The following is a 14291-nucleotide window of genomic DNA, read 5'->3' as shown; positions in this document are numbered from 1 at the left end:
GTATCAATATACATTATAAATCATGCTATTCTTGTATTCTAAACACATTAATGCAGTGGCCTACGACTTTTGTACCAGTAGTAGGCTAGCCTAACAGTTCTGTTGTTACCTGAAGACAGCTGCGCTGAAGCGCTGTTTGAAACTGAAACTTGGAAGTTGCGCGCAACATACCAGCCTGTTATACCTACCTATTATGTTCATCTCGTCCTGTCTCCATGATTTATTTTCCTATGCCAAGTTTAAAATATTTTGAGAGGACACTACAATTGAAATACCTCTCCACGGTATATACAACTCTGTGGGTAGAGATATTTTATTCTAAAAGCGGGTTAGGCAAATGCTTAACACACTGTATCTACATGTAATATTGAAATAGCTGAACATAGAAGCGAAGAAGAGGTAAGGTCAACAATCCCAGTGTACTAATGGCATGAATGTTTCGTTCTATCCTCCAAGATATAACTCATGACCTAATCAAAAGCTTTCCGTTGATCTGTCTGCCCTTGAGGCTGTTGATAGCCTACACTGGCTACAGTCACCACAAACAGTGAAATCATTTTTTTTATCTCTCAAATAACTTTAGTAAATAGTTGATCTACTATATCCAACTATGGCTGCTTTGTCATGTATAATTTTGCCTCTGATAATATATGGGGTTTTTTTAGAATTATTTTCTAACATCTTTATGCTGTTTTTAATATTTGCACTTTGGAACTTACAGTATAGCATTGTATTTACATTGCACATTAAGCCTTTTTTTAGAATTTGCAACTAGCTTGTCAGTAAATGAATAAAGCATGAACTATAAATGATAATAATAATAATAAAAAAAATACATCTAGATTTTCTAACAATGAGTTGCTATGGTCCACACAGGATGATCTGACAAATGTACTGTACTGTATCACACAGTATATGACATGATAATAATAATATTGACCCATTCACTGCCAGGTTGTTGCACTAGGGGAGGTAGCCGATGGGACCACGGTCACAGTGATGGCCGGCAACGACGAGAACTACTCGGCCGAGCTGAGGAACGCCTCTGGAGTTATGAAGAACCAGGTTGCTCGCTTCAACGACCTCCGTTTTGTGGGAAGGAGTGGAAGAGGTCAGTCCAACGCGCCGCCGACAAATTAACAATGCACAAACAGGGTTCGACGAAATAGTTGACCTCGGCCCTGCCTCGATCCAATAGACTCCAGAAAGGCCCCGAATAGGGACTGTCTCAGAGTCTGTGAAGGCATTTTCTTCACCAAACAAATTTAGTAAGAACACCAACTGAAATATACTGTACACTTTTGTCAGTGCAGTAGCCTAAACAAATTAACAAAATAAAAATCTGAGATAAATGATGTCAGGAAAGTGAGATGAAGAGGTAATTTAATTATAAATGAAAAGCGAAAAACTGGAATAACCAGTCTGAGATGAGCTCACAGTTTTAGATTGACAACCAGTCCATTGTGTCATGTTGCATCATGTTCAAAGGCAACACTTCCACTCAGCAAGTCTCCAGCCCTGTAAATCTAAATGCTGTTCATCATCTTTCATGACATAATCGCTGTCATCGCTGTTGTTCAATCTGCGTTGGTCAATCAGGATTTCCTTGCTGCTACATATTGTGCAAGAGATCGCAAATTACAACATAATATACTGTAGCACAATACAAACAATTGCGTTTGACTAACTTGGAATTCAATGGCATGCGGGCAATGCTCATAAATCCTTGCCCACGCGTAAGACCAGTGAAGTTTAGACAAGTCTGAAGTGTGCTGCATATTGGCTGTGTAGGTCGGGCATCTGACTCATTGGTGCCTGTCCTGTGTTGTTGATTCAGATAGCGTTCACAGGAAGTGATGAAACAAGATGTCACAGCCTAGGGTGGGAAGCATAGTCAGTCAGCAACATCCTCACAAAATTGTGGCATGTCAAACTGGCCCTGTCTGTTTCAGTCAGCAAATCAGTCTATCACCCTATAAATGGATCGTTACATAGTTTCTGTCACAAAGTCATGGTGTAACATATTTGTGCCAGAGATGCTCTATAGGAGTCATACTTGGCACACATTTTCTGTTGAAGAGGGTGCATGGAAAACCTACAGTGTACTGTAGTGTGGTGTTCAGCAGTACTTTTGAACTGTAAAACAAACTTTTTTGTAAGCGTTATTGGATTCATTCATACTCTATATCTGCACTAGAAAATGTCTGTAACATTTACCTCTGTGAAGTTGCATCAGACCAATGTCATCAGACAGAAATGGTTGCAAAAATGAATCCATGACTGCAGCGAATAATCAAACATGGCACATGGAACACAGAAATATTTACAGTTAAAGGGACACTTCACCGATTAGCATTAAGCTTTGTATCTTTAGAAAACCAGTCATGTTTTTGAATGGTCGTGCATCATTCCTTCAGTTTGCCTTGAGACGGGAGAAATGCGGATTTCAATGAAACCCTAATAGGACTTCCTGCTTTCAAAATGATGCATCATTGAAAGCAGGAAGTCCAACATTGAAATCTGTATTTCTCCTATCTCAATGCAAACTGAGGGAATGATGCACGACCATTCAAAAACATGACTGGTTTTCTAAAGATACAAAGCTTAATGCTAATTGGTGAAGTGTCCCTTTAAGCACACCTTTCAGTCTATATGTGCTGCTGCATTCACGTGTCATCATGGGTCATGCAAGGTGACTCTACGAGGGCCATTTGTTTTTATGTACTGATGGAGGCATGGAGACGGCATAGGGAGCATTCCCTGAATTACTCTGTGTGTGTGTGTGTGTGTGTGTGTGTGTGTGTGCCCAGCCGGCAGATCAGTTACGAGCTTGTCTCACTTACCACATCACAGGCACACAAACAGGGACAGTGCATGCAGAGGAACAGGTTCATTTTACTTGTCTAATGAGATAGAAGGAGGAGCAGTGGTGGAGGTGGTGGTGGAGGTGGTGGTGGTGGTGTAGGGGTTACATCAACGGTGGACTAAAGGTTTCAAGGTGTAAAGGCAGAAAAACAACTAATCTGATAGAGAACAAAAAAAAGAAGAAGCGTGGAGAAATGTTTGTCTCTGTTACAAAAGACTCATAAATGTGTACACCTCTGCTCACCGTGACACCCATCTGCTTTCAGGACACTTGCTATCTCTTTGAAGTAGACCCATCCAAAGCAGTATAATGGTGGGTATGGCCTACGGCCCTACACACTACCACATACGATGGCGTACCCCCACAGTACAAATTGACATTTAGCCAATGCAGCGTTCACACACAGTAGCCTTGAGATGACATGTAATGCGAATACACGTAGAGCGTGTGAACTTTGAGGACGTGTGTGAAACCCTCCCCTTGGGCTTTCAAAGGGGAAAAAAGGGGGCCCACAGTTGAAGTAGAACATAGGTCAGGGTGCTGTTTCAGTTTCCTTTTGTCTATCTGAGAGTGTGTAGGCCTGTGTCTCCACAGAGAGAAGTGAGAGAAACGTAGGCGTCGTTTTTTAGAAGCATATCCTGATATGAGTAAGGTGATAACGAAAAGCTATTTAGAACAAAAGAGACCTCCTCTGAGGTTTCCGTTTGAAAGATCGACCCATGGGAAGTGGGGGTGGGGGTGGGGGGTCTGAATGCGATAGAAAAGAGGCATGCGATTGCATTGCGAGTCCATGTTCTATCTGAGAGGTTGCAGATGTTGTTGATGTTGTATGTGATGTTTTCTGTGTCAAATATCCGAATGTTTGTGTGATATTCTGGCGAATGTTTTTTTTTGTGGAGAATCCCAACATATTATGGAAATATATGACTAGGCCACAAACAAACAAAACAAAATGATTGCCTGATAAATTAGCCATTTATTGCTCAAGATTAATTCAAAGTATTAAATGAAAGAGTGTTTATAAATAGGCTTTTAAAGGATGAGTAATTGACACAGTACATATCAGGACAGAGATTGAAATCAAACCCGGTGTCAACTGTCGTGTTGATGAGACTAGGTCAAATGAGGCCAATTTAGTTTCAGTAAGATCATGTGGTACGCACCCAACACTGATATCGGCCTCAGTCAGTCACTAGTCAGTTGAAGAGTATCCAACAGCTAGCGAGAACCTTCCTATAAAGACACATTTGAGTGAGAAGCTGTCTGTCTTTGGTAAAGCCCGACAGTGTGTGGCACGAAGGCTTACAGTAGAAACAGGCTGCCAGCTGTTGCCATAGCATTCCTCCCACCACTTCCTGTCTCTGTGAGTGGCCAATCACAGATGTGACCCGAGCCCCATCAGGCTCCCATATTAATCCCCTGCATTCCGGCGCAAAGCCTGAGGAGACAGCTTACAACCGTCTGGGATCGTCGTTAAGGAGCTGCAAATGGCCTGATGAACCAAAGTTATGACTTTAAGCCACCGTCTGGTGCTGGGCTGGGCCTGGTTGGGTTGAGCTGAGCTGAGCTGAGCTCTGCAGATACCTGCTCCCCTTTTTATTGGGCTCATTCATTGAGTATTTCTAAAGAATTTATTTTCCCTTGTATGGGAGGAGTTAACACAGGCAAGGACATAAATGAAATATTTTAAATATCTGAATATTTTCCTACAGCACAACAATAATAACAACAACAACAATAACAACAACACAATACATTTATACAGTGCTTTATATGTTTGACCAACTGTTTTACTATGAAAGTTAGACGTGTGAAAGACAGCCCCTTAAGTGTGGATGTTAGCGGTAGGGTCACACACTAACCCTGTGTGTAGAATACAAATTTGCGAAAAAGTTGTGTATAAATGATTGATTTGTAAATATGTGTCTTTGTGTGCATGTGTGCGTGTGTCTGTGTATGTGTGTGTGTGTGTGCCTGTCTCTTCTTTTGCACGTGTGCGTGTGTGTCCGCAGGCAAGAGCTTCACCCTGACAATTACAGTATTCACCAACCCGCCGCAAGTAGCGACTTACCACCGCGCCATCAAAGTCACTGTGGACGGCCCACGCGAGCCAAGACGTGAGTAACTAATTCTGTACTCATCATGTAATCAGACCGCAGGGCTCTGGTCAGTTCGCCAATGGCTTCGGGGTCAGTGTGGTAACGGCGTTGTCATTTCAGTCGGATCATGGTATGGGTTTATGGGCAGAGACGTTGTGGAGGGTGGTGTAGAGCGGCCGGCCAGCGATGCTGTGACGTAAGCTAGGCCGCAGACCTCAACTAGTTGTTCTGTAAAGTCACGGAGGTGATGAGAGTTAGAGAGCTTTTTATTTTTTTCAAACGCACATAGGTTTATCTGACTCTTTGAAATACACTGGTGAAGCAACAGTGAGACATTGCCTAAGAATTTGCTGGCTGTTGAATATCTGTGTGTGTGTGTGTGTGTGTGTGTGTGTGTGTGTGTGTGTGTGTGTGTGTGTGTGAGTTTGTGTGTGTGTGTGTGTGTGTGTGTGTGTGTGTGTGTGTGCGTGCGTGCGTGTGTGTCTGTGTGTGTGTTTGTGTGTGTGTGTGTGTTATGTTTGTGTTGTCGCTATATGCAGTATAAATATTTGCATGCGGTTTGTTGTCTTAAACTCGTAAGAATGGCTCCTGGAAAATATTTGCGAAACCCTCCGACATGAAGTAGTAGCAGTCTGTGCTCATCTATCGAACATCTGGATGGCTTTGACAGCAGACGCGGCCCTGTTGTTCTAGATTAACTTAACTAGAGGTCCCATACTGGAACAGTTTCTTCAGAGGCTCCAAATGGGTAGCATTGTGCTAGCATCAGCCTCTTTTAATGGCTCGTATAAAACACTCGGAGGACAAGAGGGTGGGGGGGACTTCTCCCTCGCCATATCCGTCAGTGCCAACTGGTCTGGCAAGCAGCTGTTTGACTTTTATTCATAAAAATATATTCCCGTTTTTGGCACAGGAATCAACCCTATCACATCACTAACAAGCTTATTCTCTCTCTCTCTCTCTCTCTCTCCCTCTCTCTCTCTCTCTCTCTCTCTTTCCCTCTCTCTCTCACTCACTCAATCTCTCTCTCTAAAGTTGCTTTTCAATGAACACACTCACACACACACATATGGCTGTGATACGGAGACACTTTGACACAATGGGCCCTTTGGTTTATTGTATTCAAATGCCCCCTAGCAGTGACGGCTCCACCGTCTTTGATCTGAGCCTGACTTCCTGTGTTTCCGCCCCAAGTTGAAGCGTGGGTTGGGAATGACTAACAGACAGATACCTTCCATGCAGCTCAGTCATAGTAATAGCAAACAGGAGTTTTTTTTTTTAGGTTTTTTTTTTTTTTGCTGTTGGCGCCATATTGTTTTGTACTGGGCAGACTGTTCATGTTCACAAGAGCGATGCCAGTCTCCTAGCCTGACATAACCAGAAGCAGCCACTGTGTTTCACTCTTCGCTTCGCTTTGTGCGATATTAGCGTTTGGGAGCCAGTGGTTAGGCAGCCAGTCTCCTCCGTTTCCTTATTGGAAAGGTTCAGGGTTATTGCCATCATTCATCAATGCGCTTGCAGATACAGCGAGACGTGTAGAGCCGTCAGCAGACGTTACCGCGTTTGCGGGGACACGGCTTGAGTGTGTGTGAAGGGAACTTGGAGTAAAGTAGTGTTTGCTTTGTGGCAATGAGAGTGAACAGAAAATAGGAAAAAAAACACTCTGGACGTGAGAATATGCCTGTCGGTACCTGCAGGACTAGTGTTAATGATGATAATTTTCACACACACCCACACAAACACCCCCCCCCCCCCCCCCCCCCCCCCACACACACACACACACACACACACACACACACACACACACACAGTCACACTTACAAAATCGCACCTCTAATAAGAGGACATTGAGCTAGCAAAACACAGGAACCCCTTTAAATAATGTCACATGTCCGGCTTAGGAGTGAGCTTGCTGGAATGTGTCGATATTATCTGGCCATGCTTCATTAACAAATCCTGGTCATTAAACTGCCATTTGGTGTTAATGACAGGCTAATTAAGGAGGGGCCCTCTGACATATACAACCCAGAGTGAGGGAATATTGTCAAATTAAACACTACGGGTGTGAAAAACACCAGCCATCAGTTTCCTATCTGTCCCTGCAGCTAAGCTAAGCATACGCTAATAGCACAACTAACACATTGACAGGGTCACAACTAACACATTGACAGGGTCAGTTTCTTGTCCTGTTTATGAATGTGTGTGTGTGTGTGTGTGTGTGTGTGTGTGTGTGTGTGTGTGTGTGTGTGTGTATCTGTGTGTGTACGACACACGCTATGGTTCGTTCTCATGTCTGGCGATTTCTCTGAGTCGGTCTGGGGCACAGACGCGTGCCCCTCTCTCTCTCTCTCTCTCTCTCTCTCTCTCTCTCTCTCTCTCTCTCTCTCTCTCTCTCTCTCTCTCTCCCTCTCTCCCTGAGTGCTGGCCAGCAAGTGGAGCGACCAGTGCAGGAAGTGTGTTATTAATGTTTGTGTATTTAATAGCTCCTGATGGTTGCCATATGAATCGGAGAGGACACAAGTGGCCCTCCGCGGGCCCACCAAACATGTTCGCTTTTTCTAAATAATAAAGAAGAGAAGTGTGGGAGGAAAAGTGTGTGTGTGTGTGGGGGGGGGGGGGGGGGAACTGGGGGTGGTGACAAAGGAGGTGTTGAAATTCGGGTGCTGGGAGTTAGCGAAACATCTGCAGGCAAGTGGCCCGAAAGTGGTGACAGTTTTTATACTTCGCCTGGTCCACACACTGGTCCCCCTCTCCTGTTGGCCGATTGGCTGATAATTGCTATTAGATTCTTCTGTATTTATTTAGGTACTTATTTGTTTATTTAAGTATTTATTTATTGGTAATGTTGCCTGAGTGTTCCGGTTATGTTGTGGCAATGTTGCAGGCAGAGGGAGAGTCTGTTGGATGGTTTTGTTTTGGGTTTCTCTCTCCCCCTTCCTCTCGGCAGGTCCTTTCATTTCTGTGATTAGCGATGAGGTCAGCTTCTGTGGTTTGCATTGTGCTTAATGAGATGACAGCTTTGCCTAACCCTGCGGTTTGCCACTGTGTGTGTGCATGCATGTGTGTGCCTGTGTGCCTGTGTGAGCATGTGTGTACGTGTCTGAATGCCTCTGTGTGTGTGTGTGTGTGTCTGCTCTGTGTTTGTGTGATTGTGATTGTGTGTCTGTGTGTGTGTATGTATGCACAGGTGTGAACATAGCCGGCCAGGTGTGTGTGTGTATGTGGACATGGCCATATGTGTGTGTGTGTTTGTGTGTGTGTGTGTGTGTGTGTGTGTGTGTGTGTGTGTGTGTGTGTGTGTATCTGGACATGGCCGGGAGTGTGTGTGTGTGTGTGTGTGTGTGTGTGTGTGTGTGTGTGTGTGTGTGTGTGTGTGTGGTGTGTGTCTGTGTCTGTGTGTGTGTGTGTGGCCAGTTACCCACGGCCCTCGTTTTTTTCTCTTTTTTTTCCCTCTTCATTTCGGCGCAGTCCCTAATAACGCTCATTAAAAGTCATTTGGGCTAATAGACTGGGTGGGGCCAGCTGAAGCAACACACTGGTGCTGCTGGGACGGGCGGCGGGTGATTAGCCATTCAATGCAGGATACTGTCATCCGCCACTTCACTATTTATTCACTCACTCAATGGTTCAATTGGCGTAGACAAATCTCACGTTGCACAAGGCTCACTCAGAGCTGATCTGTGGAAAATCAACAGCGAAAAAAGGGGGGGGGGCGAAATAAGGGGAGGGAAAAGCGCGACTTCAACCCGAGGGCCAGACTTAATTTTTGTGGATGTTGTTGTTAACTTTAACAGTTTTTTTCTATTCGTGTCGTTGCGGTGATTTCTGCGCTAATAGATGTTGATTTAAAGGCATAGCTTTGCCGGGGGTTTTTGCTGCAGCATGTGGGGAGACAATTGACATACGCTTTTGTGTCAGTTTCAACAGAGAGTTTTGGAATGGATGCCAATCAGGGTTTTTTTTTTTTTTTTTTTTCTCTGGCGCTCACCATGATTTCTTCCATTCTGTTTCTATCGTATCATAAAGCACAGTTGCATAAGTGCTCTCGGGGAACAAAAAAAAAGTGTTGTAGAAGAGAGAGCCAGGAAAGAGAGCGATTTTTAAATTTGAATTCTGACTTGTTTATCATAAATAAAAAAAAATAAGCGAAATATTCAGCTTTTCCAAACCCTACGAAAACGGAGGTGCCTTTGGTTCCTCAATACACACTCACACAAACGCTCTTTGCCCTTTCAACATGATATGTAGCATATATATAAATAAGCAGAAAGAAATGCAGGAACGTTCCAGAATAACCCTCGGGCCAATCAGTGGAGCCGCTCGGTCGCTCAGGGTTCCGTGAAGGAAGGCCTTCTGGTGCCAGGAATAAAAAGCAGCCGCCGCCGCTGCCGCTGCCGCCACTGGGCACGGAGGCAGCCAAGAGCAGCCCCATCTGGCCCAGATATGGCCCACATCCGGCCCAGGTCTCGGTCCTGGTTCTGAATGAGCAGCTATGTGTGGGGTGGCTGGCGGGCTGTGCTCGCGTTTGGATCCGTGGACCATGAGCCTGATCCATGGCCTCACTTCCATGCTGGGACAGCCCCGGGAAAAAAACACACACCTCGCGCTGCCAGTGAGACGGCTTCGACACGATCCGGGAGGTGACGGAGAAGTGTGTCTGTGGTCTCAGAAAAGGGCCTGTATTGTGTGTGTGTGTGTGTGTGTGTGTGTGTGTGTGTGTGTGTGTGTGTGTGTGTGTGTGCGTGTGTGTGCGCGAGTGAGGATGTGTGTGAGTGTGTGTGTGCATGTGTGAGGGTGTGTGTGTGAGTGAAAGGAGAGAGAGAGAGAGACAGAGGGAGTGTGTGTTTGTGAGAGAGAGAGAAAGCGAGAGAGAGAGTGTGTGTGTGCGTGTGTGTGTGTATGTGTCCATGTGTGTGTGTGTGCGTGTGTGTGAGGGAGAGAGAGAGTGTGCATGTGCGTGTCTCTCTCTGTGTGTGTGTGTGTGTGTGTGTGTGTGTGTGTGTGTGTGTGTGAGAGAGAGAGAGAGAGAGAGAGAGAGAGAGTGTGTGTGTGTGTGTGTGTGTGTGTGTGTGTGTGTGTGTGTGTGTGTGTGTGTGTGTACCCTTTCCCGGCCTGGCTAGCTTCCTAAACACTGAAACGCACAGACCACACAGATGCCTGGCAGCCCTCCACAGTACTCTGGCTCTCACTCCCGCTGCTCTCTCTCTCTCCCTCTCTCGCTCTCTCTCCCTCCCTCTCTCTCTCTCTCTCACTCTCTCTCTCTCTCTCTCTCTCTCTGTATCTTTCTCTCGCTCACTCCATCTCTTTCCCTCCGCCACTTTCCGGCTCCTTCTCTCCACTTACACTGGCTTCTGATGAAGAAGGCCGTCTGGCCGTCACCCATGTCTTTTTCTCGCGCTCAGCTCGTCACTCAATATCACCTTTTTAACTCTTCCCTGAACTGCAGGAGAGCCGGTTTCATTTTTAGAAAGAAAAAAAAAAGCTTTATTGGCATGACAAATGCTCCTATTTGTATTGCACAAGTTGACAGTTATGGAGTAATGTTTCTATAATATTTCTAATATTAATATTTCTATAAAACGTGTGTGTGTGTGTGTGTGTATGTGTGTGGGTGGATGTGGGTGGGTGCCATATGTGTATTGTGCATGTAAGGGATAAGGTTGGTGTGGAGTGATGTGTGTTTGTCTGTGTGCATGGGATTTTCTATTATTAGTATCAAGTGTCATAAACAAAGTGAGTCATGGACAAAGACAACTCCTAATCCCGGATCTTTGAAGACACTTTAAAAGGAGAGTAAACAAGTAAGCAAAAGAATCCTGACACTGTCAGAGCACTTGTTGCAAAACAGAGATAAAAAAAAGTCAAAAATTGAGAAGAAGAGTGTTTTTTGCCAGTGAAGTTAAAAGAGCTGGTGTGTGTGTGAAAAAAAACAAAAAAAAAAACACCAAACCTGATTTCACATCACCTCTGGCAGCGTTGAGACACCAGACATGAGATGTTATCTCAAGGCAGCCGTCATTACATTAATGCCCTCAGTTTAATTAGAGAGCAACACCCTACTTTCTCAGCCGTCTAGTCATGGCTTGGATTGCTTCAGGTCTATGTGGTAACGACTTGAGATGCTATCTCTCACTTAGCCGTAATGACTTAGCTCTTCCTAGTCATGATTGGGCCGCTATCTGCTTCTCCTATCCGGCATTACTACTGGTAATGACTGAATCAGATCCTTTTTTCAGCCTTCCCAACATCTGCTGCAAATGTCCAAGGCGCTTCCGCCCCATAAGAATCAAGAGCGGGAAGTGGAGGCTAATCGAAAAAAAATTAGGGGCGGGGGACAAGGGGGGGGGGGGGTGGTTCTTTCCCCTCCAGTTGTGATATCAGCTAGTTTTCTGACCCATGTAAATACCTCGAGTCGAGTCATTCAGCACACGTGGTATATTGTGCTGTGCTGAACGGGGCATTCCAATAAAACAGCTGAGGCATCGGCTCTTTGGCTCCAGATGTTGTCTGTGGGTGTGACCGGTTGAGGAGAAAGAGCAGCATCACGTGTTAGTTTAACCTAAAGGCTCGGTGATTCATTAGGGGTATTTTTCTACCTTGCGGCAGAGCTACAGCAAAGAGTATAGAAGTACCTTTGGCTACAGTATCACCTACCACTTACACTACCACTACATACCGGGGAACATAGGACCCTCTTTGGGAAAACGGGGAACATAGGACCCTTTTTAAAATGTCCAAAAAAAGAGTCCTTTATTCCCCGGTCCCATACAAAGTGGGGAACATAGGACCCAGGGAACATAGGTACGCTCCCGTGAATAGTATCCCTGATGCGTCAATATTATGGTCACATACTGCACTATTGTTCCTTTTTTTGGCTTTATCTTTATTGGTGTCCTATCTCAGTCTGGAGTTGTGTTATCACGTGTTATCAAGTTTCTAAATGTCCTGTACGCAGTTGAACAGTTTCCTCTCCTCGCTGACTGTGTTAGTCCACGGCCCCTCGGGCCAGAGAATAGCCCTGGAGTATTTTACTCCAAGTTATTTGTGCTCCTCTATTTTACTGTTGATCTGGATCCGCAGCTTCCCAGGAAAAAAACGGCATCTCTTTCCATATCCAGGAAACAGTTACGGAGTAACAGAGAAGCTCTTTGTTAGTGTAAACTTGTGTTTTTTTCTCTTTTCCCTGACCTGCATCGCTGGCACAGTGAAGTGTTTTTGTTAAATATTATTGAGGACTACCTGGGTCGGGTGTCTTGGGTTTGCAATGGCACTGGAGCGTAACACAAATAATAATATACACATCACACATCATGTCAAATTATATTTCATACAGTTTATGAAGTGTTTGATTGAGGGAGTGCTCGTTATTGTAGTAGTTACAGTATGTAGTATCAGATGCAGACTGGAAAGGGAGGCTGGGAACTTGGTAATTGGGCAACAGTAAACATCATCCATAGTTATAGTCAGCTCTATAGCAGAGCTTTCTCTCTTCTCTCTTTCTCTCCCTTTCTCTCTCTCTCTGTCTCTCTCCCTCTGTGCTTTCAGTGTATGTGTGTGTTTGGTGTATATGTGTGTGTGTGTGTGTGTGTGTGTGTGTGTGTGTGTGTGTGTGTGTGTGTGTGTGTGTGTGTGTGTGTGCCTCTCTCTCTGTGTGGGAGTGTATGTACATGTGTGTTAACGAAGCACCTCTGTTCCCACGCACGATGCCCTCTTCCTGCCCCCCCCCCCCCCCCCCCACACACACACACCCCCCCACCCCCCAAACCCCCCCACGGCCTCCTGACGTGCCAGTTGTGTCTCTTTGTTCTTCTTAAGCAGACTCAGGTTTGGTCGGGACCCTGGAAGGTAACACGCGGCGCGGCGCGGAGCGGAGAGGAGCGTAGAGGAGTGGCGTGGTGTGGAGCGCACGGTGTGTTGGACGGCGCTCTGTGCCAGCTGGCTGGCGGCCAGGTTCAGTGGGCGTTTGTGTGCCTGCACTGCGCTGTTTGATATTGACTTTATGGCCCTTTGAGGAGAGCCGGCGTGAGGGAACCAGACAGACAGACAGACAGACAGACAAGGCGAACAGGCAGTCAGGCAGGCAGGCAGGTAGGCAGACAGACAGACAGACAGACAGGCAAACAGGCAGTCAGGCAGACAGACAGACAGACAGACAGACAGACAGACAGACAGACAGACAGACAGACAAGACAGACAGACAGACAGACAGGCAGGCAGGAAGACAAGACTAAGAGAGTGGAGCTCTCCTCTCTCTCTCATCTCTCTCTCTCCTCTCTCTCCCTCTCTCTCTCCCTCTCTCTCTATGTATCTGTCTCTCTCTCCTTCCTGTTTCTCTTATTTTTTGTCCTCTCTGTCTTTCCCTCTCTCCTTCCCTATCTTTCTCTCTCTCCTTCCCTGTCCCCTCTTTCTCTCTCTTCTCTTCTGTTCTCTCACTTGTCCTTTCTCACTCCCTCCTGGCTCTCTCACTTTCCCTCCTCCTTCATCTCCTCCCTCTCTCTCCTCCTTTCTCTTTTCTCTCTGTCTATCTATCCCTTCTTCTCTTGTTCTCTGTCTGTCGGCGCTGAAAAGGACTTAGTGCACCTGTGGGACTTTAAATAGCCAATTTGTGAGGCCAGTGTGTTGTTGAGCATTTTGTGTGTGTGTGTGTGTGTGTGTGTGTGTGTGCCTGGTAGTTTATCTTTGTGTGTGTGTGTGTGTGTGTGTGTGTGTGTGTGTGTGTGTGAGAGAGAGAGAGAGAGAGAGAGAGAGAAAAAAAAAGTTAGTGTATGTGTAATGTGCTTTTACAGTATATGAGACGTTGTATGTATGTGTGGGAGAGAAAATGTGTGTGTGTGTGTGTGTGTGAGAGAGAGAGAGAGAGAGAGAGAGAGAGAGAGAGAGAGAGAGAGAGAGAAAGTTAGTGTGTGTGTAATGTGCTTCTATATGAGACTTTGTATGTATGGGAGAGAAAATGTGTGTGTGTGTGTGTGTGTGTGTGTGTGTGTGTGTGTGTGTGTGTGTGTGTGTGTGTGTGTGTGTGTTTTGTGTGTGTGTGTGTGTGTGTGTGCGTGTGTGTGTGTGTGTGTGTGTGTGTGTGTGTGTGTGTGTGTGTGCGCGCGGGGCACGGCATGCTCTAGGGTTATGGCATGTTTACAGGAGAAGGGGTGCCTTTTTCATACTCACGAGAGAGGACGAATAAAAAGAAACCCTGTGTGAAGGCCATGCTGTATGATCTTTAAATACACCCAGAGTCTCTCTCACACACACACACACACACATAGACACACACACGCACGCATATCCCACTAAGTTGGGCTGTCCTCTGCCAAGTGCACTGTGTGAACTTC

The 14291-nt window shown here is 45.7% G+C and overlaps 1 protein-coding gene across 1 annotated transcript in view; it reads left to right on the top strand.

Moving 5' to 3' along the window:
• Positions 1-14291, top strand: part of LOC134098146 (runt-related transcription factor 2-like) — a 42165-nt gene that overhangs the window by 18624 nt on the left and 9250 nt on the right. The window contains exons 3-4 of the mRNA XM_062551118.1: positions 955-1111; positions 4879-4983. Coding sequence (XP_062407102.1) covers positions 955-1111; positions 4879-4983 — 262 coding nt within the window. The remainder of the gene's footprint in view (positions 1-954; positions 1112-4878; positions 4984-14291) is intronic.

Source organism: Sardina pilchardus, chromosome 12 (genome assembly GCF_963854185.1).
Source record: "Sardina pilchardus chromosome 12, fSarPil1.1, whole genome shotgun sequence".
NCBI lineage: Eukaryota > Metazoa > Chordata > Actinopteri > Clupeiformes > Clupeidae > Sardina > Sardina pilchardus.
The sequence above is the reverse complement of the archived record's forward strand: the minus strand, read 5'-3'. Positions and strand labels throughout refer to the sequence as shown.